The sequence below is a fragment of the Lissotriton helveticus genome, chromosome 9 (assembly GCF_964261635.1).
Source record: "Lissotriton helveticus chromosome 9, aLisHel1.1, whole genome shotgun sequence".
Lineage (NCBI taxonomy): Eukaryota > Metazoa > Chordata > Amphibia > Caudata > Salamandridae > Lissotriton > Lissotriton helveticus.
In genome coordinates this window covers 770,755,580-770,779,739 of record NC_136070.1, presented here as the reverse complement: position 1 = coordinate 770,779,739, position 24,160 = coordinate 770,755,580, and the positions used below count along the sequence as shown (strand labels likewise).

Below are 24,160 nucleotides of genomic sequence, written 5' to 3'. Positions count from 1 at the left end.
TCTCATTTAAAATGCAACACAGCTTTGACCCTTCTTTTTGTAAAAGTATTCTCTCCCCATCTTGGACAATCCTGAACATTACGTAGGCTAAAGTAGAATTGATAAAGGGTCACAATATTTTTAACACTGTTGATGTAAGAATGTGTGTGTGTGTATTTTCAAAACACATGAATTTGTATATACTGCACAGTGATTCTAGAATCGTACATATTAAAATATATTACTGCTACATTAATAAAAAGAAACTATGTTTGTAAATGTAACCAATGGAAAACTTAATTTTAGATAGAAGGGGAAACCTGTATGAACCAAGAAGAGGTAGGCGAGGGGTTCACTCCAGTGAATGAGTAGATCTCTTTGCCTCTGCATCTGCGCCGTATTATGAACATAGGCGCAAGGGCAAAAAAGCTTTCAGGAGGCACACTAAAAGTGTGCCACAAAACGGTAGTGCACGGTCAGCACGCCCCCTGAGAGCAGTCCTCTCAAGGGATAAACGGGATCCAATGAACCCCCCTGACACATCCTGTGCACTGCACCCGCCCACAATTGGATCTTTAATCCTATTTGAAAATGCAAACAGCTTCCCGCTGCACTGTGAAACATGGAGCGGCTTGGAATCGGCTGGTCCATATTTCACTTGAATGCGCTGCCTCTAGGGCAGCACAAGTTTGCATCTGCATTGAGGGGAGAACATTCAACATATAGGGCTCACTTTCTCGGTTTGCGCATGGTGCACCTGTTTGAAGGTGCGCTGTGCCAAAAACAAAAAAAAGTGCGCCCTTATCATTATATGGTCCAAGGATCCAAAATTTAGCAGCCAGTAGTGTAGTAGGGATGCCACAGACCCTGATACAAGTAAGGAAAATTACCCCTCTGACTGCTGTTGGGATAGTAACATACTGCAATTTACTAGGCCTGGGCAAAATTTTAATCAATTCAGAGTAATTTTAGAATTTCAGTAATCCTTCACTGTGATCCATATTTACGGCTGCTTGCATAATTAAGAGCAATTTAGGGGATAAATTAGTACAGGGACAACTAATGTAGGGAGTGCAAGAGCTGCCTGTGCTGTTGTTCATGTTTTTACATTTAGCGTCATCTCCCTAGCAGAAAATGCATTCTCTTGCCGATTTTGGACTTGAGGGTGCATTTTGCGCTAAGAGAAGTTAGAGCTGTATGCTAAGAGTAAGTTTGGAGAAAATCATAGCTCAGCACAATTAGAAAACATAAGTGACTGTTCATGCTGCTATTCAGGTTCTGTAGCATTTAGCACTATTTCTTAGCGCAAAATATATCTTCAGGTCCATTTTGGACACAAGAGTGCATTTTTGTGCTAAGAAAGTAGCACTAAAGAACAAGTTACTTACCTTCAGTAATGATATATATGTGAGAAACATAGGTTAGTTATAGATTCCTTACCTTAGAATTACCCCCAGGCGTCAGACTGGATCAGGAAAGTTTTTCGTCAGCAGTACTCCTGCGGGTCGGAAGGTGGCGTTGGTCGACTCCATGTTCGTCATCGTGGTCGCTGGGATGACGTCGCGGTAGCTACATAGACGCCGCCCTCGCACACGACTTTCCACGCCAAAAGCGCAGAGCCATGCAAGACACTGACCACTGGTGCACAAAACTAGGGCCCTGAAAGGAAATCCTTAACCCTAGAACTCAGTTCGCAGAACGTGGAGGATGGGTGGGGTGGTAAGGAATCTATAACTAACCTATGTTTCTTACAGATATGTTGTTACCGAAGGTAAGTAACTTGTTCATCTGAATGAAACAGTTAGTTATAGATTCTTTACCTTAGAATAGATACCCCAGCAATACCAACCACGGAGGTGGGTCTGCAACCTATGTTCACACCAGAAAGTCCTGAAGAACAGAACAGCCAAAGAAGCCGTCTCTCCAGGCTTGGTTGTCTAGGCAGTAGGGTTTTCTGAACGTGTGCAGCGATGCCCAAGTAGCTGCCTAACAGATGTCATTTAGGGGGACACATCGTCCCAAAGCAGTAGTAGTAGTTGCCGTTGCCCTGGTGGAATGGGCGCGCAGCCCCACTGGAGACTCTTTCTTTGCCAAAGAGTAGCAGGCTTTGATACACAGAACGACCCACTTGGCGATAGTTCGTTTGTGCACGGCCCAACCTTTCTTAGTGCCCTCGTAATCAACAAAGAGCTGGTCGTCCACCTGGAATTGTTTGGTGTGATCCAAATAGAAGGAAAGCGCAAGTTTTGGATCCAGACGGTGGAGCCTCTCTTCCTCTTTTGAAGGATGCAGAGGCAGAAAGAAGGTGGGCAAAGTGATGGTTTGGCCAATGTGGAAAGAAGCAACCCCCTTGGGAAGAAAGGAAGGTCTAGTTCTCAGGACGACCTTGTCCGGATGGACAGCCAGAAAGGGAGGCTTGGAAGAAAGAGATTGTAGCTCACTCACCCTGTGTGCAGAGGTGATGGCCACCAGAAAGGAAGTTTTCAAAGTGAGAAGTCTGAGAGGACAGTTATTTAGCGACTCAAAGGGAGCACACATGAGGTAGGTAAGAACCAAGTTCAAGTCCCACTGAGGCATTATGAAGGGAACAAGAAGAAAAAGATGAGTAATGTCCTTAAGGAGTCTATTTATAACAGGGGACTTGAAAAGAGAAGGCTGATTAGGAAGCCTAAGGAAGGCTAAAATGGCCGAGAGGTAGCCCTTTAGAGTGTCCAGAGCACTCTAAAGGGCTACTTCTTTGGTCCACTTTGCTGGGCCAAAGAAAGGAGGAACAAGAGCACCCCAGAAAGAGGGGAGGAAAGGGGATCCACAGCCTTTGCTGCGAACCATGCCACAAATGTGTTCCATCTGCAGGCGTTTACAGTCTTAGTGGAGGGACGCCTGGCTGCCAAGATAACATCGTAGCCTTCGGGAGGCAGGTTAAATAACGTCAACTGCCATCGCTCAATCTCCACGCAAGGAGGTGGAGGATGGACAGGTTCAGGTGGAGGACCGTCCCCATCTGCTGCGTCAGGAGATCCTCCTGAAGAAGCAGTCTGATCGGAGGACCGATAGCCATGTTGAGCAGCACGGGATACCAGACTCTTCGTGCCCAATCCGGAGCCACAGGAATGACTTGGGCCCGGTCGCACTTTATCTTCTTCAGCACTCTGGGCAGAAGTGGTGTAGGTGGAAAGGCGTATATAAGACAGGAACTCCACTCGCAACGAAAAGTGTCACCTAGCGAGTGCCGCCTTGGAAATACCAACGCGCAGAACTGCTGACATTGCGCGTTCTCATCGGTGGTGAACAGATCCAACCAAGGCTCTCCCCACTGCTGAGAGAGACCTTGCACCACCTCCCAGTGAAGACGCCATTCGTGATCCATCATGCACCTGCGGCTGAGTTCGTCCGCCCTGGCGTTCAGAGAACTTGCCAGGTGCTGAACCACCAGGGATATGCCCTGATGTTCCAGCCATGAACAGAGGCGGAGGGCCTCCTGACATAAGGTCCACAACCCCACCCCGCCTTGTTTGTAGCAGTACCACATGGGGGTGGTGTTGTCTGTGAACACCTGCACTACTCTTCCCCGGACAGAGGTAATGAATGCCTTGAGTGCAAGACAAATCGCCCGATGCTCCAGAAGGTTGATCTGGAGCCCGGACTCCTCCATAGAACAGAGGCCTCTGAACTCCGCCTCCCCCATGTGGCCGCCTCATCTAAGAAGTGAGGCATCGGTCACCACTGTGAACTCTGGTTGAGGAAGGGAGAGGGATCTGGCATCGACACAATCCTGGTTCGTTAGCCACCACTGCAATTGGGGTGCAGCGCCCTCCGAGATCTGGATGCAATCGGACAGATTCCCCCGATGCTGTGCCCACTGGAACTTCAGGGCCTGCATATGCCATCTGCCATGATCCACCAGCAGAATGCAGCAGGCCATCAGACCTAGCAGCCTATGGGTAATCCTGACTGAAACCCAGGATAGAGGCTGAAAGATGGGAATCATAGCCCGAATATCCTGAACTCACTGTTCGGGTGGATAAACCCGAAACTGAGGAGTGTCCAGAACCGCTCCGTTGAAGAGGAGCTTCTTAGAGGGGGTCAGGTGTGACTTCGGCATGTTGATGAAGAACCCCAGCGAATGCAGGAGGTCGGCCGTATTCTGGAGGTGGGAGACGACAGCCTGAGGTGAACCCGCCTTCAACAGCCAGTCATCAAGATAGGGGAAGACTGGAACCCCTGATCTGCGCAGATGAGCTGTGACCACCGCCATCACTTTTGTGAACACCCGAAGGGCGCTGGTAAGGCCAAAAGGGAGCACCGTAAACTGAAAATGCTCGTGGCCTACCGTGAACCGTAGGTAACGCCTGTGGGCCGGCAGGATGAGGATGTGGAAGTAGGCGTACTGCAAATCCAGCGCCACCATCCAGTCTCCAGGGTCGAGAGCAGACAAGACCTGCGCAAGCGCCAACATTTTGAACTTCTCCTTCCGGAGGAAACGGTTGATGTTCCTGGGATACAAGATAGGACACAGGCCATTGTCCTTCTTGGGCACCAAAAAGTAGCGGGAATAGCAACCACAACCTACTTCTGGGGTAGGAACGCGCTCAATGGCTCCCTTGGCCAAGAGTGAAGAAACTTCCTGTTGGAGGAGGGCCAGGTGATCCTCCGACATGCGATGGTTCTGAGGTGGCATGGAGGGAGGGGTGGTCTTGAAGGGGAGGGAGTATCCCCTTCGGACTATTTGCAAAACCCACCTGTTCGACGTGATGGTGCGCCAGTGGGGGAGGTGATGGCGGATTCTGCTGCCCACTGGCATTTGGTGGCCCTGAAAGGTCAGACTAGGAGGGTTTGGAGGCTGCTGCAGATGGGGCTGGGGTCGACTGTCCCGCCCGCTGGCCCCCAGAACCACGGCTGTGGTTCCCACGTCCCCGGCCACGCTGGGGCTGAACAGCTTGTGCCTGCCTGTGGCTCTGGGCGGGACGTACCCAAGCACCCCTTCCGTAGCCACGAAAGTAGAAAAAGCCATACTGCACAAGGTGGGTGGTGCAGAGGCCCATGGACCCGGCCGTAGCCCGAGAGTCCTTAAAGCGCTCCAGCGCGTTGTTTGCCTTGTCGCCAAAAAGGCGACGGCCATCTAAAGAGCATGTCTAAAAGGGTGGATTGGACAACCCTGGAAAAAAACAGTTGAACGCAACCAGAGCAGAGTTGAAGGGCTACTGACTTGGAAATCGTCCTGCCAAGTGCGTCAACGGTATGTAGCCCACAGCGGATGGTAAACTACGCTGCGTCTCTCCCCTTGGCAACTGCATGGGAGCAAGGCCCGGGCCTCCTCTGGGCACTGGGGTAGCACCTGCGCTACCGTATCGCACACAGAGTGGGTGTAACGGCCCAACAGGCATGCAGTATTTACAGACTGCAGTCCCAAGCTGGCAGAAGAAAACATTTTCTTCCCAAGGTGGTCCAGCTTTTTGGACTCCCTATCTGGTGGTGCGTTAGGGAATGTGCCTTTAAGAAGTGGAGGCTTGGACCACCAAGCTCTCAGGAGTGGGATGTTGGGAAAGGAAAGTGGGGCAGCCCGGGGCCGGACGATGGCGTCTGGCAATCATCCTGTCCACAGGAGCCCCTGTGTTGGGCCTGGACCAGGTTCCCAAAAGAATGTTTGTGAGGGCTTCATTAAATGGCAGCAGGGGCTCCAAAGACCTCACTGCCGGTTGAAGGACCTCTGTCAGGAGGTTTGTCCTGACCGCCACCGTAGGTAGCTTGAGGTGAAGAGCCTCGGCCGCCCTAGGCAACACCACTGCATATGACGTTCTTCCTCCATAGTCACTGTAGCAGGAGATACCATGCCAAGGTCTGGTGAGGTATCTAGACCACTGGCTTCCCCCAGTTACTCTCTCAAGTCCTGTTCATACAACAACCGGTCGGTTAAATTTGATTTGATTTAAAGATTTGTAGACCGCGCGAATGCCCTGGGGTGTCTTGGCGCTGGGTCGAATGTACAGAGTCTAGCCTTGCCAAGCTGGAAGAACGCCTAGACCGAGAAGAGCCAGGTTTTTACGGCTTTCCTGAACACTGAAGTGAAGGACTATTCTTTACTGACAGAGGCAACAGATTCCATGCCCTGGCGGCATGCAGCAGGAATCTCCTCCCCCCCATCTCAGTAGTTTAAATCTGGGGGTTTAGATTAGTTTCGCCTTGCTAGATCTGTGGTTCCTTGTTGGTTCATATTGTTTTAAGTTCTGTTTTAGAAAGTGGGAACCAATTCCATGGAGGGCCTTATAGGCCAGGCAAGCTGATTTGAAACGCACCCTTTTCTCAACTGTAAGCCAGTGTAAACTCCTAAGTCTGTGGGCCACTGGTTCATACTTGGGGATGTCCAGGATCAGCCTGGCGGCTGCATTTTGTAGTGCATTTTGTAGTCGTTGTAGTTTTAGCATTAATTGCTTCTGCATCTCTGCAAACAAGGCATTTCCATAATCAAGCCTTGACAGGGCTAGCATGGTTACCAAGGTTTTGCGGGTGTCTAAGGAGATGAACGGTAATAGCTTTTTTATCAGCTTCAAGGTGTACCACACCGAGGAGGTCAGTTTGTTTGTCTGGGGTAGGAATGTAAGTTTATCGTCAAGCACGAAACCCAGATTCTTGACTTTATCCACTGGTAATGGGCAAGCCCCCAGACTGTCCGGCCACCATTTCTGTGACCAGATGTTGGGTTTTATGCCAAATAGCATTACCTCTGGTTTATCGCCATTTAGTTTCAAACAGTTTGTTTGCATCCAATCATTGACTTGTTCCATGCATTTCCTGAACCTCTCCGCCGTTTCATCAAAGTTGTTAGAGATGGACACCACTATTTGTGTGTCAGCGGCGTAGGAGACAGGAAGGAACCCACAGAGTCTGATGATAGAGGCTAAAGGAGCTACGTATATGTTAAAAAGGGTGGGACTTAAGGAGGAGCCCTGTGGCACCCCCCATGGGGATTTAAAGGGTTTAGAGGTACATTCCCCTGTTTTAACAGTGAAGGTTCTATCTTTAAGGAATGAAGCCATCAGAGCAAGGGTAGAGCCGTGGATCCCCAAATCAGCGAGGCGAGCCAGGAGTATATCATGGTTGACTGTATCGAAGGCTGACGATAGATCTAACAGAATCAAGGCAGCATTCCCGCCTGTATCCAGTACACTCATGAGCTCTTCCACTGCCATGATCAGTGCTGTTTAGGTCCCGTGTTCTTCCCTAAACCCATACTGTGAATGGTCTAGAGCGTGAGCGGACCTCAGGAACCCTGTCAGCTGTGAGTTTAGTAACTTTTCCAGCACTTTTGCCGGGAATGGTATTTTTGATATAGGCCTATAGTTGGCTGGGTCTAGGGGATCCAGATTAGGCTTTTTCAATAGTGGTGTGACAGATGGCGTTTTCCAGTCATCAGGGAAGACGCTTGCCTGTATTAATTTCTCAAAAAGTATTTGGAGTTGTTTCCTTAGTAACTCTGGGAACAGATGGAGGATCTTAGGTGGACATGGGTCAGTGATAGCTCCAGACCTAGTTTTCAGAATTGTTTGATGTATCTGTTCTACTGATGGGGTCGTAAATCTGAACCCTGTATCTCCGGTTTCTCCAAACCCACAGAGGTTGGGATGAGCCCCTGCTTTTGGGGTGATGTCGTGATTGGTGGGGCTAACTGAATCGTATACTGACTTTACTTTGTTAATGAAGAATTGTCCCAATGTGTTGCAAAATACGGCACTCTCCTCCAATTGGACGTTAGCCTCAAGGTTAGTCAGTTTCTTAACTGTAGAGAATAGTTCTTTACAGGAGTTTTTGGCCTCATTGATTTTCTTTACATAATAGGAAGATTTTTCTTCCAGAATCAGTTTTTTGTAGGAGGCCAGGGTCCTTCGATTGGTTTCTTTGGCCCCTTCTTCGTAGTTGGCCCTCCATTTCTGTTCGGCCCTCCTACAGGTCTGTTTTAATAGTCTTAATTTCTCCGAGAACCAGGGTTCTGAAGCTTTATTTCTTCTGGATCTTGCTTTTTTTTATAGTAGCAGCAGCTTTTAGGGCCGCGGATTTGATCCAGGTATTTAGTTGCTCGTTAGCTATGTTACAGTCAGGGTTTAATTCAGGGGTTGTCCGTTCAAATTGTTCCTGTATATTGGGTACGTTCAAATTGGCCCAGTCCTGATATGTAAGGTTTCTTGTTTGCATAGGTCTTGACCTTATGTCTTGCTTAATCGCCAGGGAGAACTTGATGACTTTGTGGTCCGACCAAGGCACTGGAATAATTTCCCCAATCGTTAAATTGGTGTTGGAGGTAAATACTCCGTCCAGTGTGTGTCCAGCAGAGTGGGTGCCCTGTTGGACCTTTTGTATCAGTGAGCAGCTGGCCATGGTTTGTGTGATGAGCACCACACACACACAGAGCCCCCCACACACACACACAGAGCCCCACACACACAGAGCCCCCCCACACTCAGAGCCTCCCACACACAGAGCCTCCCACACACAGAGCCCCACACACACAGAGCCCCCCCCACACACAGAGCCCCCCCCACACACAGAGCCCCCCACACACACAGAGCCGCACACACACACAGAGCCCCACACACACACAGCACAGTGACAAATCCACAGAAACTCAAATGGAGCAGCCCAGAGGTACGATGCCTAACATTTCCCATATAGCTTACACTAAAAACATATCCCTTAACATTCATGCATAACACAGTGCATACTCTAACTGTACTGCAAAGACGCCAGTGATATGAAGCACTAAACACAAATCAACCAAGAGGAGGTTGCAGCACAGAAGCATCGCAACATAAAGAAAGATTAAATAATACTTAATACAAATGTTTTCAATGAGCTGCAAGAATATGCAGAATCAGAGCAAGAATTTGCTTTGGGGGATAAGAGGATGATGTATATCAGGTAGGTGGGGGTGTGCAACACCAGAATTACAAGAGTAACAGCAACAGTGGGACGGCAGGGGACAGCACAAAGGAACCAAAGCGACCAGTCAGCTTGGGAAGAGATAGGGTGGCGCCATTTTGCGTTGCTGCACGGAGAGGAGCTGCAGGCACTACCCTCTGAGCACCAAGAAGCAAAGCCCGAGGGAAGCGAGGCACAGGGAGGACATCGTGACAGCACTGAGAGCGAAAATAAATATTATACAGCAAGATTCCTGGGAACTGAGGCATGAGGTAGTGGAGTGCGCGGGGAAGGGGGAGGCAGGAAGGGGGTGTGGAAGGACGAAGACGAGAGGCTGATGGAGGTGTGGAAGGATGCAGGCTTTAGGGGCGAGAGGGGGTAATTCATGGGGGCCTTGGGGTAGGTAGAAAGTGGGGTTGTGGGTCCCACTGCGAGCAAGGGAGGGAAACATGCCCGCTTAACAACTCGTAGAAAGTCAGCCAAAAATATGCAGCAGTGACGTACTGGGAGTACGTAAAGAGTAACATGGAGCACTCTTTTATTGGAGAGACTGGGAGACGCTTCCGATCGGGATGTCAGAGAATGTAGCAGAGTAATCCTGTAGTACTCTTTAATATGTTTTAGTTAATTGCCCCCAAAACATCCAAAAAGGAATAAACGGTACTCTCCGTGCACAATTGGTATAAATAATGGCACAGTGCCTTATTTGAACTTTTGGGAAGTGAACATGTCATTAAGAGTATGGCAAGAAAGAGTACTCAGTTAGTGCCTCCAGTACTCATAAATGCTTTCTGCGAATTGGCCCCTCGAGTATAAAAAGATATAGATGATTAGCAGGTGGTGAAAGTACAAGAAAGGAATCCAAAAAGAAAGTCTGGGTGATTGAAGGTGGGGGGGTGTTGTTGGGGGAGTAGGGGGGGGGGGGAGGGTTGCTGCATGATGTCTCCCGCAACAGATTGACCAAAAATTTAAATTATGCTGCTAAGAGAGTGATACCGTGCATTGCAAATACTGGCTTCTAGACACTGGGAAGTGGTATCATAAACCTCAATTTACCAATGAACCCAACTGACCAATAGGAGCGAGTTTAGCCTGTATCAATAACGGCAGGGCTGGGGCGTCTGCCGGCATGTGACTGGCGTTCTACCAGCCCCGATGGCCAGGTCTGCCTGGGACTCGCAGCGCCCGCCTGCTCAGGGCAGATGCCAGCCTTGGGCACAAACGCGTCATTGTTTGCGCTCGGGGGCGTGCTTGCTCAAGCTGTGCAGCCAAGCGGATTTAGATGATGACCCCGCAGAGGGAGTGACAGGGGACTGGTAGGGGGTGCAGGGTGGAGTGGAGACCTATGTGCGGGATACAGGGGGTGAGGAACAGCTAGAGCGTTGGGAGGAAATTCAGGAATGAGTGAAGACAGTCGTGGGACAACGGAGGCGCCCTGTGCAAGGACTGTGGGGGCAGGAGCAAGATTCCCCGCACACTCCCACCTGCCCGCAGCATCGCTTACCTTGTCCCCGGTGCCCCCGCTATGCAGCAGCAGCTCGGGGCTGGTGGCGGGGAGCGGCTGCTCTCAGGGGCTCCTCGGCCGCCACACCCCAGGAGGAGGGCGGGAAGGGGGGGAGGCGAGAGCGGGACATTGGTGGGCTGTGGGCAGAGGGAAGGGGGGGAGGCGAGCGGCGCCGAGCAGCTCTGGAAAGACCGGCACAGCACATGCTGCCGGGAGGGAGACCACGCTGAGGCTCAACATTAATTAAAACGAACGGTGGGGGAAATAATTACAAGCGCTGCACTACCAAAGAAACACAAGTTCCCCCTCCGTAGCTGGGCCGGGCTGCGCTGTGTGGAGAGGAGGCAGAGTCTGCTCACACTGCCTGCACGCGCCAGTCGGTCCTCTGATTGGTTAATAAGGAACACCAAACAGAGAGCTGACTTGAGCGTGCAGGCGGCGTGATGAGGGGCGTGCTCTCTACCAATGACTTCAGGGAGAGAAAGAACACCAACCCCCCCACCCCCCAAATCCCGTCTTCAACTGAGTGACGCCCCTCTCCTCCAATGGCTGGCCTCCGTGTAGGAAGCCAGCCAATGGAGAAGAGAGGCGGGTTCAAGCCCCCATACTAAGAAAACATAAAATCTTGCCAGCGAGACTGCGCCAGAGCAGCCTTCGCTAGGCCGAGACCTAAAAATGAGCCCACAAGCTGGCCTCTGCCATAGGCCCCTTGGGCACCGGCCGATTGCCCGCCCTACCAATCGGACTATGAGTATATGGGTTGGAATGGAATTGTTTGTTGGAAAATTAAGTGGTGTTGATTGGAATTATGTAGTATGGTGTGTAGTGGAAATATGTGGATAGTAATTATGTGGTACTTAGTGTACTGGAATTATGTGGAGTGGTGTTATGTGTCATGAAAGAGCAGACATTCTCCTGCTACAGGAGACACATCTGTTGGGTAACAAGGCGCTCAGTCTGACACGCTATGGTTATGATCAGGTCTTTCACGCCGGGTTTGTGAGGGGGTCGAGAGGGGTGGCGATTGTGGTTCATCGCAGATTGTCTTATGTCCACTCCACGCAATGGATCGATCCACAGGGTCGATATGTGTTTATTAAAGGGACGATAGGCACGGAGTCGCTTGTACTCGGGAGCGTCCATGCCCCACCTCCACTGCAGTGGACATTAATTGAGAAATTGTTTACAATATGGGCCGAAATTCCGGATAGCCTCGCAGTGATAGGAGGTGATTGGAATGATGTAATGCGATGTCGATTAGACCGTTGCAGACCGGGCCGTGAGCAACATGCAGACCCACCCACCAAATTGAGTAACATGGTACAGGGAATGGGTTGGGTGAACACGTGGTGTTATCTACACACACATGATCGAGAATACACATATGTGTCGGCGGTACATAAATCCTTTTCTAGACTGGATTACATCATTGTCCCCCGCGCCATGATAGGGAGGGTCGACTCGGCGACCATCTTGTCCCGCGGACTGTCAGATCGCTCCCCGTTACAACTGACGTTATATTAGATAGGGAGCGACAGCCATTTCGGTGGCGCCTCTCCACTTGGAATTTGCAACAGGAGGGCTACCAGCGTCATATGGGAAAGGCTATCGCCCATTATTGGGAAGAGAATGTAGGCACGGTGCCGGACGTGAGAACGATATGGGAGGCCTTGAAACCCACGGTCCGTGGATTAGATATTGCTTGGTGCGCGGAGGCGAGATGGAAACGTAAGGAGGAGCTGGTGAGAGCCGCAGCGGAGGTGGAGAGGTTGGAGATGCGGTGCGGAGCTGCGCGTGACGGGGGGAAGTGGGACAGCTACTCCTGGCCCAGCCGTCCTATGCGTCCATGCTGATGGACGAGGCTCGACAGGTATGGCTGGCGACAAGGAGCAGAATCTATCAATGGGGGGGATAAATCGAGCACAATGCTGCATAGGCTCTGCCAAAATACGTTTCAAGCGCAGGCGCTGCCGGGCCTTAGAGATGACATGGGGGCACCAATCGTAGCCCCGAGGAAGCTAGCGGACAGCTTCGCCCAATACTTTGCGGCCCAATATGCCCCATGGGAATGTCTCCCGGAACTGGACGTCGCCAAATTCATTACGGACCTTCCGCCCTGTGGGCTCCCACAGGAGGCGCGAGACCGACTTGAGATTCCACTGTCGGACGAGGAACTGGGCACGGCCCTGGGTGAGCTCAACGCCGGTAAGGCCCCTGGGCCAAACGGGTTCCCGGCCGAGTTCTTTAAAAGGTACCATCTCCAGTTGGGATCCCATTATAAAGCGGCCTTAGAAGCGGCGAGGGATCATGGTCTCCTGCCAGCAGACTGGCGGCATGCAGAAATCGTGGTGTTCTGTAAACCTGGAAGACCCCCAGACAGACATGAGTCCTATCGGCCTATTTCTCTCCTAAATATCGAGGCCAAGATACTGGCTAAGGCGCTCGCAAATCGACTCCTCCCCTATATCGCAGACCTGATCCACCCGGATCAGGCCGGATTTATGCCGCGTAGGGCGACGAGACACAACATCCGACGTGCTCATGTGGCAGTAGAGGCCATGGGACGAACTGGGGCCCAAGCGGCACTGCTACTGGCTGACTTTGACAGAGCCTTTGATTCTCTAAGCTGGGTTTACCTGTTTTCCCTCCTCCCGCGTCTTAATCTAGGGCCGCACTTCATGTCATATCTAAAGTTGCTGTATACCGGTTTGACGGCCTCGGTGAGGGTGGCGGGAGCAATATCGGTGGCCTTCCAGATAGGGCGCGGCACCCGACAGGGATGCCCCTCTCGCCATACCTGTTCGCTCTGGCTATGGAGCCGTTGGCCGCATGGGTGCGGATGGACGCGCAGCTGCGGGGATTCAAATGGGAGGCGGGACCGACAGACAGAATTGCACTCTATGCAGACGATGTCCTGTTCTTCCTCACGAATGTGAATCGGTCGGGACCCAGGGTCCTAGAGATAATGAAAGTCTTTGGTGAAGTTTCGGGACTGTATCTGAAGCCGCGTAAATCCACCCTTTGGGTGCTAGATGACCGTACGGGGATTGGGGCATGGGCATCAATGCTGCAAGTGGCAGTGGGGGGCATTAAATACCTGGGAGTGTTTTGGACGGTCTCGCCAGCAGTGGCTTGGGAACGAAACATATTGCCGGTCTGGGACAAGGTCCAGACTGAGATGAAGTCTTGGTCCCGTACGCCCCTCAACCTCTATGGCAGATCAGCTATTTTCAAAATGGTTGCCCTCCCGCTCCTCCTCTACCAGCTGCAAAATCACCCCTACGTGATCCCGCTGCAGTGGTTCCGGCAGGTCAACTCGGCTCTGGGTCCGTTCCTGTGGGCAGGGGGGGGGCGGCGCGAGTGGCCTTGCGCACTTGCTTCTTGTCCACGTACTGTGGAGGCCTAGCGACCTCCGATATATTATCCTACTACCAAGCGTCCCATCTACTAGTTCTAAATGAATGGTGGTACGGAGACAGGAGGGACCCAGCGTATGCCCTTGAGAGATATCTGATGGAGCCGGATACGCTACATACTATTTTATACTCCGCAAAGCTGAGAAGGGGGCTGCCCAGGGCAACCCAGGTGGTGTTTCAGATTTGGCGACAGTCGCTGCGCCGTATGGGATGGTGGGGGAGACTGACAGAGGAGACCCCGCTCTGGAATAATGGACAACTGCCGGCATTGGCATCATTGCAGGGTTTCCGCGGCTGGGACTTGATAGGAATTTCCACACTGGGGCAGGTCCTGAAGGGCACGGTACTCAAATCCTTTCAAGAACTTAGTGCAGAATACAGTATGCCCCGCACGCATTTTTTTAAGTACCTACAGCTCAGACATGCCCTCACGCCCGCGTTGGAGGGACTTGACTCCGTGCCTGAATTCAGTCCAATAGAGGCAAAGATATTCATGGGGGACCTAGAGGATAAGAAAATATCCCGAATTTACCAAACACTAGTTACACACTGCTCCTCCAACTTACAAACATTACGGGACCACTGGGTGGAGGATGTGGGGGACTTGGAGGAGGAGGATTGGAGGGAGGCCCTCGAGGCTCCTAGAGGAGCGGCTATTGCCATGCGCCTGCGCTTTATACAATTCAAGTACCTAGACAGGGCCTACTACACTCGGGAGCGATTGTGGCGGGCGGGTTTGATTGAGTCTCCACTGTGCCTGAGGTGTGGACACGAGGAGGGTACCTTCATCCATACTGTGTGGAGCTGTGCACGCTTGGATCGGTTCTGGACTGGGGTGTGGGACTGTCTGTCGGAGGTGCTGGGCTGGAACCTACCTCGTACCCCCAAATTGGGATTGCTCCATGTCCTTGAGGGCGTAGGTGGCAACATCTACAAGAGGCATTTACTATTCCTGGGTCTTACAGTAGCTAAGAGGGACGTGGCTCAGGCTCGGAAAGATCCCAGGGCCCCCAAAGTGGTCGCATGGCAGAAAGGCCTGGACTTTTGTATGGGGCTAGAGAAACCGATATTTGAGGCCCGGGGCTGCCCTAAGACACATCACAAAATATGGAAACAGTGGGCGGATTACAGGGGTATTTGGTTGGAACCCCCGGCGCCACCGAATGCGGATGGGGGGTTACAATGATGGTGTCATGGAGGCGAAATCATCCACATTATGTTTTCTACAGACTACGGATTTTCCAGAGAATTGTCGAGACGTTGTGCAAAGGGGGAGGGGGGAGGTCAGGAGCTATAGGGGTGGGAGAAGGGGGGTTGGGGATTATGTATTAACTTGTTTTATGGATCATTGATTATGCTAAGATGTACTTGTGGCAGCTCCTCCGGGGTACGGAGTGCTGTGTCATACCAGATCTATTAATAAAAAGAGTTTTGGAAAAAAAAAATGGCTTACAGTATTAACACTATTACACAATCAGGTAGAATTATATGCTACTTTGCGCCGCACGGTGTCCAGGACTAGGGAGGTATTTGGGGCTCATTAAGCAGATATTTACTGAGATGGGTAGACAATACTAGTGCTTGAGAAGTGTATTTTGTAATTGTTGCAGTAGTTACACAATAACTATATTGAACACCTGACATACAATACTCTCCACACGATACAAGTACTTGTGGAATACACAGAATGACTAAGATGAAACAGGCCTTGTTACCAGTCCAAGACAAACTGATTGTTTACCAGCCCAAACTATCGCTATATATATCTAAATTAACTGTGTCAATATATTAGTTATTGTCTTGTTAAATGCTGACTGACCAAAATGAAAATAAAAAATGTTTTAAAAAATTCAACATAATACTCTCCCACTTCCTCAATTTCCCATCATCTGTGCGAAGACTATGGTCTGAGCTTAGACTTTAAGAGAGCACTAATCTGAGGCAGTCATGCCCAATACTTATACTTTCAAAACAATGATAGGAACTCTGGGTAGTTCCCAAGTTTAGGTGGAAGGCTGCAACTGTTGGACTGCATATACAACACCAGTGGCACTATAAATCTGCCCACCTCACTTATTGGCTTTTTAGCCGTTTTAAGCATAAGATTGGAACAGTGATATCTATTTTTGCAACCAAGTCTCTAAGAATAAGATTAGCCAGTGCTTATTCATGCTGAGCCGAACAATACAAAAAAACCTTCTGCCACACCAGGAACAGCATCACAGATTTGTATTATTAAAATTATATTCAAGTCAACATTGAATGAATAAAAGCAGCTTCTGACGTGTTTAGCTCTCAGGATAGCTCATATAGCTCATCAGGGAAGCATAGCTTTGCCTTCATACTTTCAATCAACATAGCTCTAAAATGTTTCCATTATTTATATGGGCTACTGATAGGCTTGGTCTGCTACGCTGTCTCCAAACATTGTCAAAAAGAGACTATAAAGCGAACTGGACATCTAGTAATAGGTGAATTCATGAGTTGGCTTCCTTATCCGAGCTAACCATTTGATCTTGTTTAAAAAACAAAATTAGGATTTGAAGATAAAGGTTTTCCACAACGAGTGCAGCCCCTCACAAAAAGAACATCATTGTGTGGCTTAGACACCGCACCACCTTCAAGGCCAGAAAGATGGGAGAAGAGCAAGGCGTCCTCACACTTGTCTGAGGTGGAGCGCTCAGACCCTGTATTCACAATGAGAGAAAGGCAGCTGGAGGTTGCCCCACGCTCCTCACCCATATGTGAACAAAGTGGCTCGAGCATTGAACACTCATGGGGGTCAAAGAGATTTGACCAGCTACCCCCACCCACGTCTGAGCCGTATGGCTTTGATACTGTGGGACTTGTGTCTGGGCCAGAGGTAGAAAATGCAAAGTAAAGTACTATATGACCACAAGCAGTGCAAATTGACCCCAGCCGATCCACTGCTACTGCCACTCATTAAACCGAGCTTGTGCCCTTCCGCGCACCATAAGATGTCAATCGGAGCAGCCAGGTAGACGACCTAATGTCCTTTCCTCCTTCCTCCTCCTAATTTGCCCCTCTGGGGATCTGCAGATGAGAAAGCGCCTTCGACACACGAAGAACGAAGGACGGCCAGTCGCAGACCGGACGGCGCTCACCTTATGCCCCCCAAAAGAGCCTCAAATAACAAGGTCTTGCAATTCTTCGCTGCTACCGTCACTAGGTAGAGAATGTGCCTGGGACCGGAGTGCCTGTTGGGACCCTGGGGCAGAGTAAACAGACCAAAGAGGCAGCAATTGAGCAGAGGTAAACGAGGGGTGGAAGCGACCACCACCTAATCAACGCACAATGACAATCTCTGAGCATACTCCTGATCTCCATCCTGACAGCGGAGTCCGAGCACTATGTCCAACGTCCGGTGGAGCTGTTCTGTTCAGCTATTGAGGAGGTCGGCCGAGGTTCATCCCCTGACCATCACCTACCCAGCCGGACTTTGGGCACAGTTTTTCTCCCCGTCTCCCTGTTCCCCCCCCCCATCGTATTTCTGTTACTCTGCATTTTCCTTGTCTCCTATCTATCTATCTGTTCCCATTCAGCATTCTTTCGTTCTTTGTCTACTTCCTTTGCTCCTATACCCTCTCACCTGAATCTTTCCCCTTGGCCGCTACACCGCCTACCCCCTGTCCTTTTGTGCCCTTTGAGTAAGCACTCCTTCTTCCCTTGTTGGGGAAAGACCCAAGATATATACGCTGAAGTCTCAGCGAACCCGCTGAGAGAGTCTACAGCACCAAGGGAGCCACTCACAATTGAGGTATGGTATGGCACCCCTTGCCAAAGCACTCCCTCTCCCCTTTTTGGGCAAGGATCTAGTAAGTAGGCCTTGGAGTCTCAGAGACCCCTCTGAGAGAGTCCACTGCACTTAGGGAGCCTCTCGCAACAGATATGGGGAAATGATACAGCTCCCCCTGGGATCACAGCTTACTGAGCTTTAGGCGTTGCTTTGACTCGTCTAGCGGTTTGTGTCCCCGTCACCCTCCCCCACCTCTTGCCATGCTGGTCTCTAACCCTCCCCTCCTCCATTCTCTGCCTACTTCCCCTGCTCTTACCCCCCCACTCCCCGGAATATCTCCCCTTGCCTGCTTTTTCCTTTACCTATATGTTCCTTTTTGTTTGTCTCAACCTTACTTTTCACTATGTTGCCATGCTCTAATAACTGTGTAATCTTTGTAAAGATGTAACCTGCAATTATTGTCTGATACTCATGTAAAGAGCTCTGACACCGCCGGGTCTAGCCAGCGCTATATAAAACCTTTGAATAAATAAATAAATAATAAATATTAGTAAAAACGCCTTTTTCTGCACATAACAGGATTGTGGCCTCAGTGAGATCCTTTACACAAGCGGCAATGTTGGTACCCATGTATGCGATAGCCGGTCTGGTAGCTGAAAGGACTAATGGATCCAAATAACACGGATTATGTTTACTGTGGGAACAAAGGTTCCAATTCCAGTAGATCACCCAAGTCTTTCATCATAACAAGGTCAATATAATGAGCATCCACAAGCTGAGTTACAAATAATATCTGTCATCAGTCCACAAAACACTTGGCTGGCACGGAGGTCTGTGTGCCCCTTTTATTGAGCCACCCTTCTTTATGTTGGTATCTGGGTGACCAATATCAAGTACACATTTAACATAGGTCAGTTTGTTTAACCCCTACTCCCTTTTCCCAAAACTCAGAAAAAGCATCATCTCAGTTCATCTGTTTAAGTGCTGCCATGACCTTTGGACTTTATGTGGTACTGAGGAGATGGAGAAATAAACTTACTTCTTGAAATTTCTCCAGAGCCATACTGGTCTCTGCGCCATCTTGAGTCTCAATGAATATCAACTTGTTCTTCTGGATATTTTCCAAAATTCCCTAAATTAGAGAGGAAGAACAGAGAGAGAGAGAGGGAGAGAGATGGAGAGAGGTTAGATTTTGATATAGAAGTACATTTTACTCAACACAATTACTCTTGTATTGACAGTCCTCCCTTCCTCAAAACTCAAGGAACTTATGACCAGCATAGCTTTAAAACACCAAAGATTATATAACCAGCTTGCCTCCCTGAGACATAGTTTGCCCTTGATATTAATAAGAAAATATAACCTTTTAAAGGATGAATGGTACTTGAATGTGGGACAATTGAGTTTATTGTCTGTTCAATCGTACTTCTTAAAGCATTTGTGGTGCCCTTTTGGCTACTACATAGGCAGATGTTGGGTCTGTGAAGGCTTACCTTATTATTCCCTTCATTTTTATCTACAACCCTTTCTTCCATCAGCCATCATCATTCCTTCTCTCCTCATCTTATTTGAAATACAAGTAACTGAATAATCTGGTTTGCAGGCGTATGAAGGAAATTATTAGCTACTTTTCATATTTAGTGCAAGGAATATTATTAGTTTTATACTGACAGGTTATCATTTTCCTGTTGTGATATTAATGCAGAAATTAACAATATTTGGACACAACTCATCATTGTGAGTAACTTGTACTTAATAGTATGCTATGCTCACCTTCTTTCAGACTCTGGGGAAGATTGACAACTCCTTGCCAAGAGAGGAAATAAGTTTTGGAAGTCACCCAGTCAAATGAAAGTAATAAGAAAAGTGGCCAAAAACAGCCTCAGTCCTGATACTCATAGCAAAGATGCCACTAGCAAAGTACACTTAAACATTAAAAAATACAAGAATATATTAAAAAGTGCAAGAATTAACCAGGAATAGAAGAAATTAAGAAATAAGACTTGAAAGACTGGCTGCCCCGGCGAGGAAACCGGATGCCTGAAAAAGTCTATTAAAGTGTGCATTACTTTCGACTTATCAAGATAAAACGAAAAAGGTCCTTTCAAAATCCAAACAGTGCAGAGCCCTTTGTGAATAAGAGAAGTTTAAAAAAAAGCATACAATTCATCTCTCCTTACTAATGTGCGAATCTGATTAAAAAAACTTTAAAGTTCAAACATTAAGCCTTCAAGAACACTTAGACCTCATGTGAAACTGTAGAGAGCTTTCAAAGGTAGAGACAGCAACTTAATGCTCCTCCAAAGAAAAGCAACAGATACCATAAGAAAAAGTTGCTTACCTGTGGTAATAATCTTTCAGGTGGATAATCCTCAACTGTAGAATAATCCGAGGCACTAGCCTGAATACAGAAACTATAAAAGCCCTTACGATGCCAGTGGGGGTGCTGGTTACATATTGATCTCATGAGTCGTGTTAGAAGATGTCACTGAAGACATATTGCGCCTACCCCGGCGCAATAACTTATGTTTCCATCAACTTTTTACAGACCCTTGAGGCGAGCAGATGGAATGAAATTGACAGAGTAGTGCAATACCAAAACAATTTGGGATCATATTTACTTTCCCTATCGTAATCTAAATGGCTAGGTGAGGAATCTCTAGGTAGATATAGTATCCAATAGTTTTACAACTACGCCACTGACTTTGAGAACGTTGGCAAACGGATTCACAATTTCTGTAAGACCGGGTTGCCCCAGTATCTGAAAATTAATACAACAACAAGACACTAAGGGTGCTTAATCTTAAATACAGACCAATATAAAGATTGGATACACACTATAGGAGTAACCCATAAATGTGCATAACTTTTGTTGGGTTCCTGTGATTCGCACAAATCAGAACCACTGGGATCTTTTCGGTACATTTTAAATCTCACAAATATATTTCTCTCAGTGTGAGAAACTCTGGGACGGCTAATACACTATTTTCTGAACATCTGCGGAACTCGTATGCGTTCACCTACTTTTTTGATAAAAGCCTTGAGGAAGTCACTTGTTGTGACGCAACACGTGTCGGCTGTCGAGTGTGCGGGTGAAGATAATGAGGACACCACAACCAATCTAATGATTATGATTGTCTTGTAACCATGAAAGAATTTGTCCTCAATTGATCCTACTTTGTGTGTATATATAAAAAACAGTCAAACAGTAGATTTCTGAATTTTTGTATATGTTTGTTTGGAAACAAATACATAGTGTCTTTTGAACAAACCTATCTTTGTGACCAGTGTTATTTGGAATTCTGTAAATTAATTCTTATCTGTCTGGATTAATGACAAATATCAAACAAGTCTAATTGAGTGCCGGGATACTAGTTTAATGATATTGTCTCTCATGGTCAATGCATCGCAGAAACCAGAGTATTGTAACATCCAGGTGGTAGGGTGTTTTGTATCCCCAGTGGAACCACGCTAATACAAGATGCAGATTGTCATTACATTGAAAACATTATAATGTGACCTGATCCGATCATAAATTCTGTTTGATGTGCGCCCCGTTCATCGCATTACCACCAGAGATTCCTTTTTTTCAAATATCTCCAAAGCTATTCAACTCATTTACTATGGCCGGCAAAGTGGACTGTGGGTTGGTTAGCATAAAGGCTAATTTTATGTGTTTCTTTCATGAATCCTAAACCCTTGATCCGTGGATCGTCCCTTGATCTTAGTGCGAGCAGCTCCACATATAGAGCAAACAAGAGGGGGGACAAGGGACAGCCCTGCCTCGTGCCACGAGCAATCGGGAAGGCTGCGGACGATGCCTCATTCGCCGGACAAATGGTAGATACAGCTAATCCATTTTATGAATTATTCGTCAAACCTAAAGTGACGGAGTGTGTCAAAGACATATTTCCAGCGTATCCTATTGAATGCTTTCTCAGCATCTATTGACAGGAACAGTGCTTCCTTGCGGGACCTTTGGATTTTGTCCATGAGATGGAAAAGATGTTTGGGGTTGTCCCCTTACGTGCTTAGAGGGGATGAAGCCTGCTTGATCGGGGTCTACCATGCCTGCCATCAGCGGATTTAAACGAGCTGCCAGGATGCTGTCGAAAATGTTCACGTCAATATTTAGTAGTGATATGGGTCTGTACGATCCATATTCAGTGGGGTCTTTGGGAGGCTTTAAGATGACCAAGATTGGGGGCGTGGCCTGGACGGCGATGCAGTAAGTCGTGCTTCTGCGGGGCTCCGGTGATCTGCCGCCTCTATCAGCTATTACAGTGGAGCCGGGGGGCTACGGAGTGGTCCTGAGGGTGCTGGATGGTCGCCGAGCCTGGGGGCATTCATGGAGAGCGGCAGGCTACATGGTGGAGAGCTTTTTGTGCCGGTAACGGCTGCGGCGGGCGACTCGGCGAGCTGAGCCGGCCATTTTGTGCAGCCGGACGGCGGAGGCGGACCCGAGGCCTGTGAACTGTTTGGGGCCCTTGCAGGGTAGGATTGCTCCCCCTAGGCAGAGCCGGTAAGGACTGAGGGGCCCGACTCGACAGCGGTGAGCTGGGGACTGGACCGGCGGCGCCTGGAGCAGAATAGCCAGCATCGGTGAGGCGCGGCGGGAGGTGGCGGCGCAGCCCGGTGAGGCATAACTGGCAGAGCGGGCAGCGGTGTGACAGAGGCCGCCCAAGCGCTGGGTGCTGTTCAGAGTGCGTTCCTCCGCCTGGGTCCAGTGGTGCGGAGGCCGGTGGTGCCTGCGAGAGTGGAGGGGAGCAGAGAAGCAGCGCCCGGGAGGACAGCGGAGTAGTGAGGCCTTGGTGGAGGAGACCGGAGGGGCGGCCTAGAGGAGTGGGGAGCTGGCGGGGCCTCCCGATCGGGCCCCCTTGATTGACCTGCGGGCGACGAGACCCGAGTGAGGCCTTGCGGGTGCGGTGGGCCGGTGGAGTCTGCTGAGGTGCCCCCCGGGCTTGCTGCTGCGGTGCCTACCTGCACTGAGGAAGGGAGGCTTCCCCCGCCATTTTGTCCCTTTGCCTGCGAGGGGGCCTGGAGGCACCGGTCCTTGGGGGAGCCACTGCCTGAAGACCTGGGCAGCGGCGGCGGCCCCCCGCTCTGCTGAGTTCTGCTGCCTGGGAGTTAGTGCGGCTGGTGGTCCGCCGAGGGTAAACTGGGAAGAGCATAGGGCGGCTAAGTCATCGGTCGCCATTTTGAGACTGCGACCCGGGGCGGCTTGGAGACTCTGGGTATTCTCCCCTGCACAAGGCGGTTGCAGTTGAGAGCGGCTGGAGAGGACTTGACCTGGGACTTTTGAGTGGTGGCAGCCACTCTCTCCATCCAACCAGAAGCGTGAATAATCAGCGAAAGGGGGTGCACGTGGCCTGGTGGGAATACTGTGCCTGCTGGTGGCGGGCGGTGAGGGGTGAGGCAAGAGGCGCCTAAGAGTCGCATGGGGCCTAGTGGAGAATTTGGGGAGCGGCCACCATCACAAATCTGACTTACCCCACACCCTAGCGTGGCTGGCACTGGGGACGAGTTGACTGTATGACCTGCTGTTCCCCCTATGTGGCAGCGCTGAGCCTGGGGGTTGTGAGCGGGGGAGACCTGAAGGGCGGATACATTGACTGCTGCTCTGCCCCTCTGCGCTTCCATCTCTTGGGATGTACCCCATAACATGCGTTGGAGACTGTAGATCTTGGCCCTACTGCGGCCCTGGACTGCTGTACTGGTGTGACTGTCTTGGAGCTACGATTCGCTCGTTGCCAGCGCAGTGCGGAGTCACTCAGCAAGGGCAGTGACGGACCACTATCAGCAGTGTTCTGCATCTTGGAGGCCGGGGACCTGGATGGTGTCCTCCCTGTCTGTTGCTTTGGGAGCCGCACTCTGAGGACGCGAGTGGAATTGGAGCGGGGGTGATTCTCTCCAACTATAACGGAACAGGCGCGCACGGACTACGCAGCCTGGTGGCCCACGGGCGGCTCTTGGCCTGGCGATGACACGTTCTAAGGGGGGCAGGGGGGATCCGGCTGCCGCCTCCAAAGACAACACCGTGGTGGCGATGTGGGACAAGGCAGGAGCATCAGCCCCCAGTGTGGTGGCGTCCCAGGCAGACGGAGGTTCAACGCCAGTGACCCAGGTGTTTATGACGTTTTTCTTGTCCGATCTCAAATCAGAAATTGGCGGTCCATTCGTGTGTGAGAGAGCTTCGAAGAGACGTGACGGACCTGGGAGACTGAGTTGAGGGACTAGAAAAAACGGTGGATGCCCGCACAGAGGATCAGGACCAATTGTGGCAACACCTTGCAACTCTGGAGGAACAGCACATCGAGCTTCAAGTAAAACAGGAAGATTTGGAGAACAGGAGTCGCCGGAACAACATTCATATTCGGGGGGGTTCCTCTGGGTGCAGAGGGAGACGACATCATGACCTACGTGGCGCGACTCCTTCATGAGATATCGGTTGATCAAGATGCTTCTCCGCCGACTTTAGATCGAGCTCACAGGGTCCCCGGGCACACGGGGAGGCCGGGTTTCCTCCCGGACATCCTAACTAGAATCCATTTCTTTACTGAAAAGGATCCTATCCTCAAGGCGGCCCGCACTAAG

At 50.0% G+C, this 24,160-nt stretch overlaps 1 protein-coding gene across 2 annotated transcripts in view; it reads right to left on the bottom strand.

The window, feature by feature from the left end:
* Window positions 1-24,160, bottom strand: part of ERCC2 (ERCC excision repair 2, TFIIH core complex helicase subunit) — a 1,411,027-nt gene that overhangs the window by 173,110 nt on the left and 1,213,757 nt on the right. For both annotated transcript variants that reach the window (XM_078660894.1, XM_078660895.1), the window contains one exon: window positions 18,606-18,698. In XM_078660894.1, the coding sequence (XP_078517020.1) occupies window positions 18,606-18,698 (93 nt within the window). The remainder of the gene's footprint in view (window positions 1-18,605; window positions 18,699-24,160) is intronic.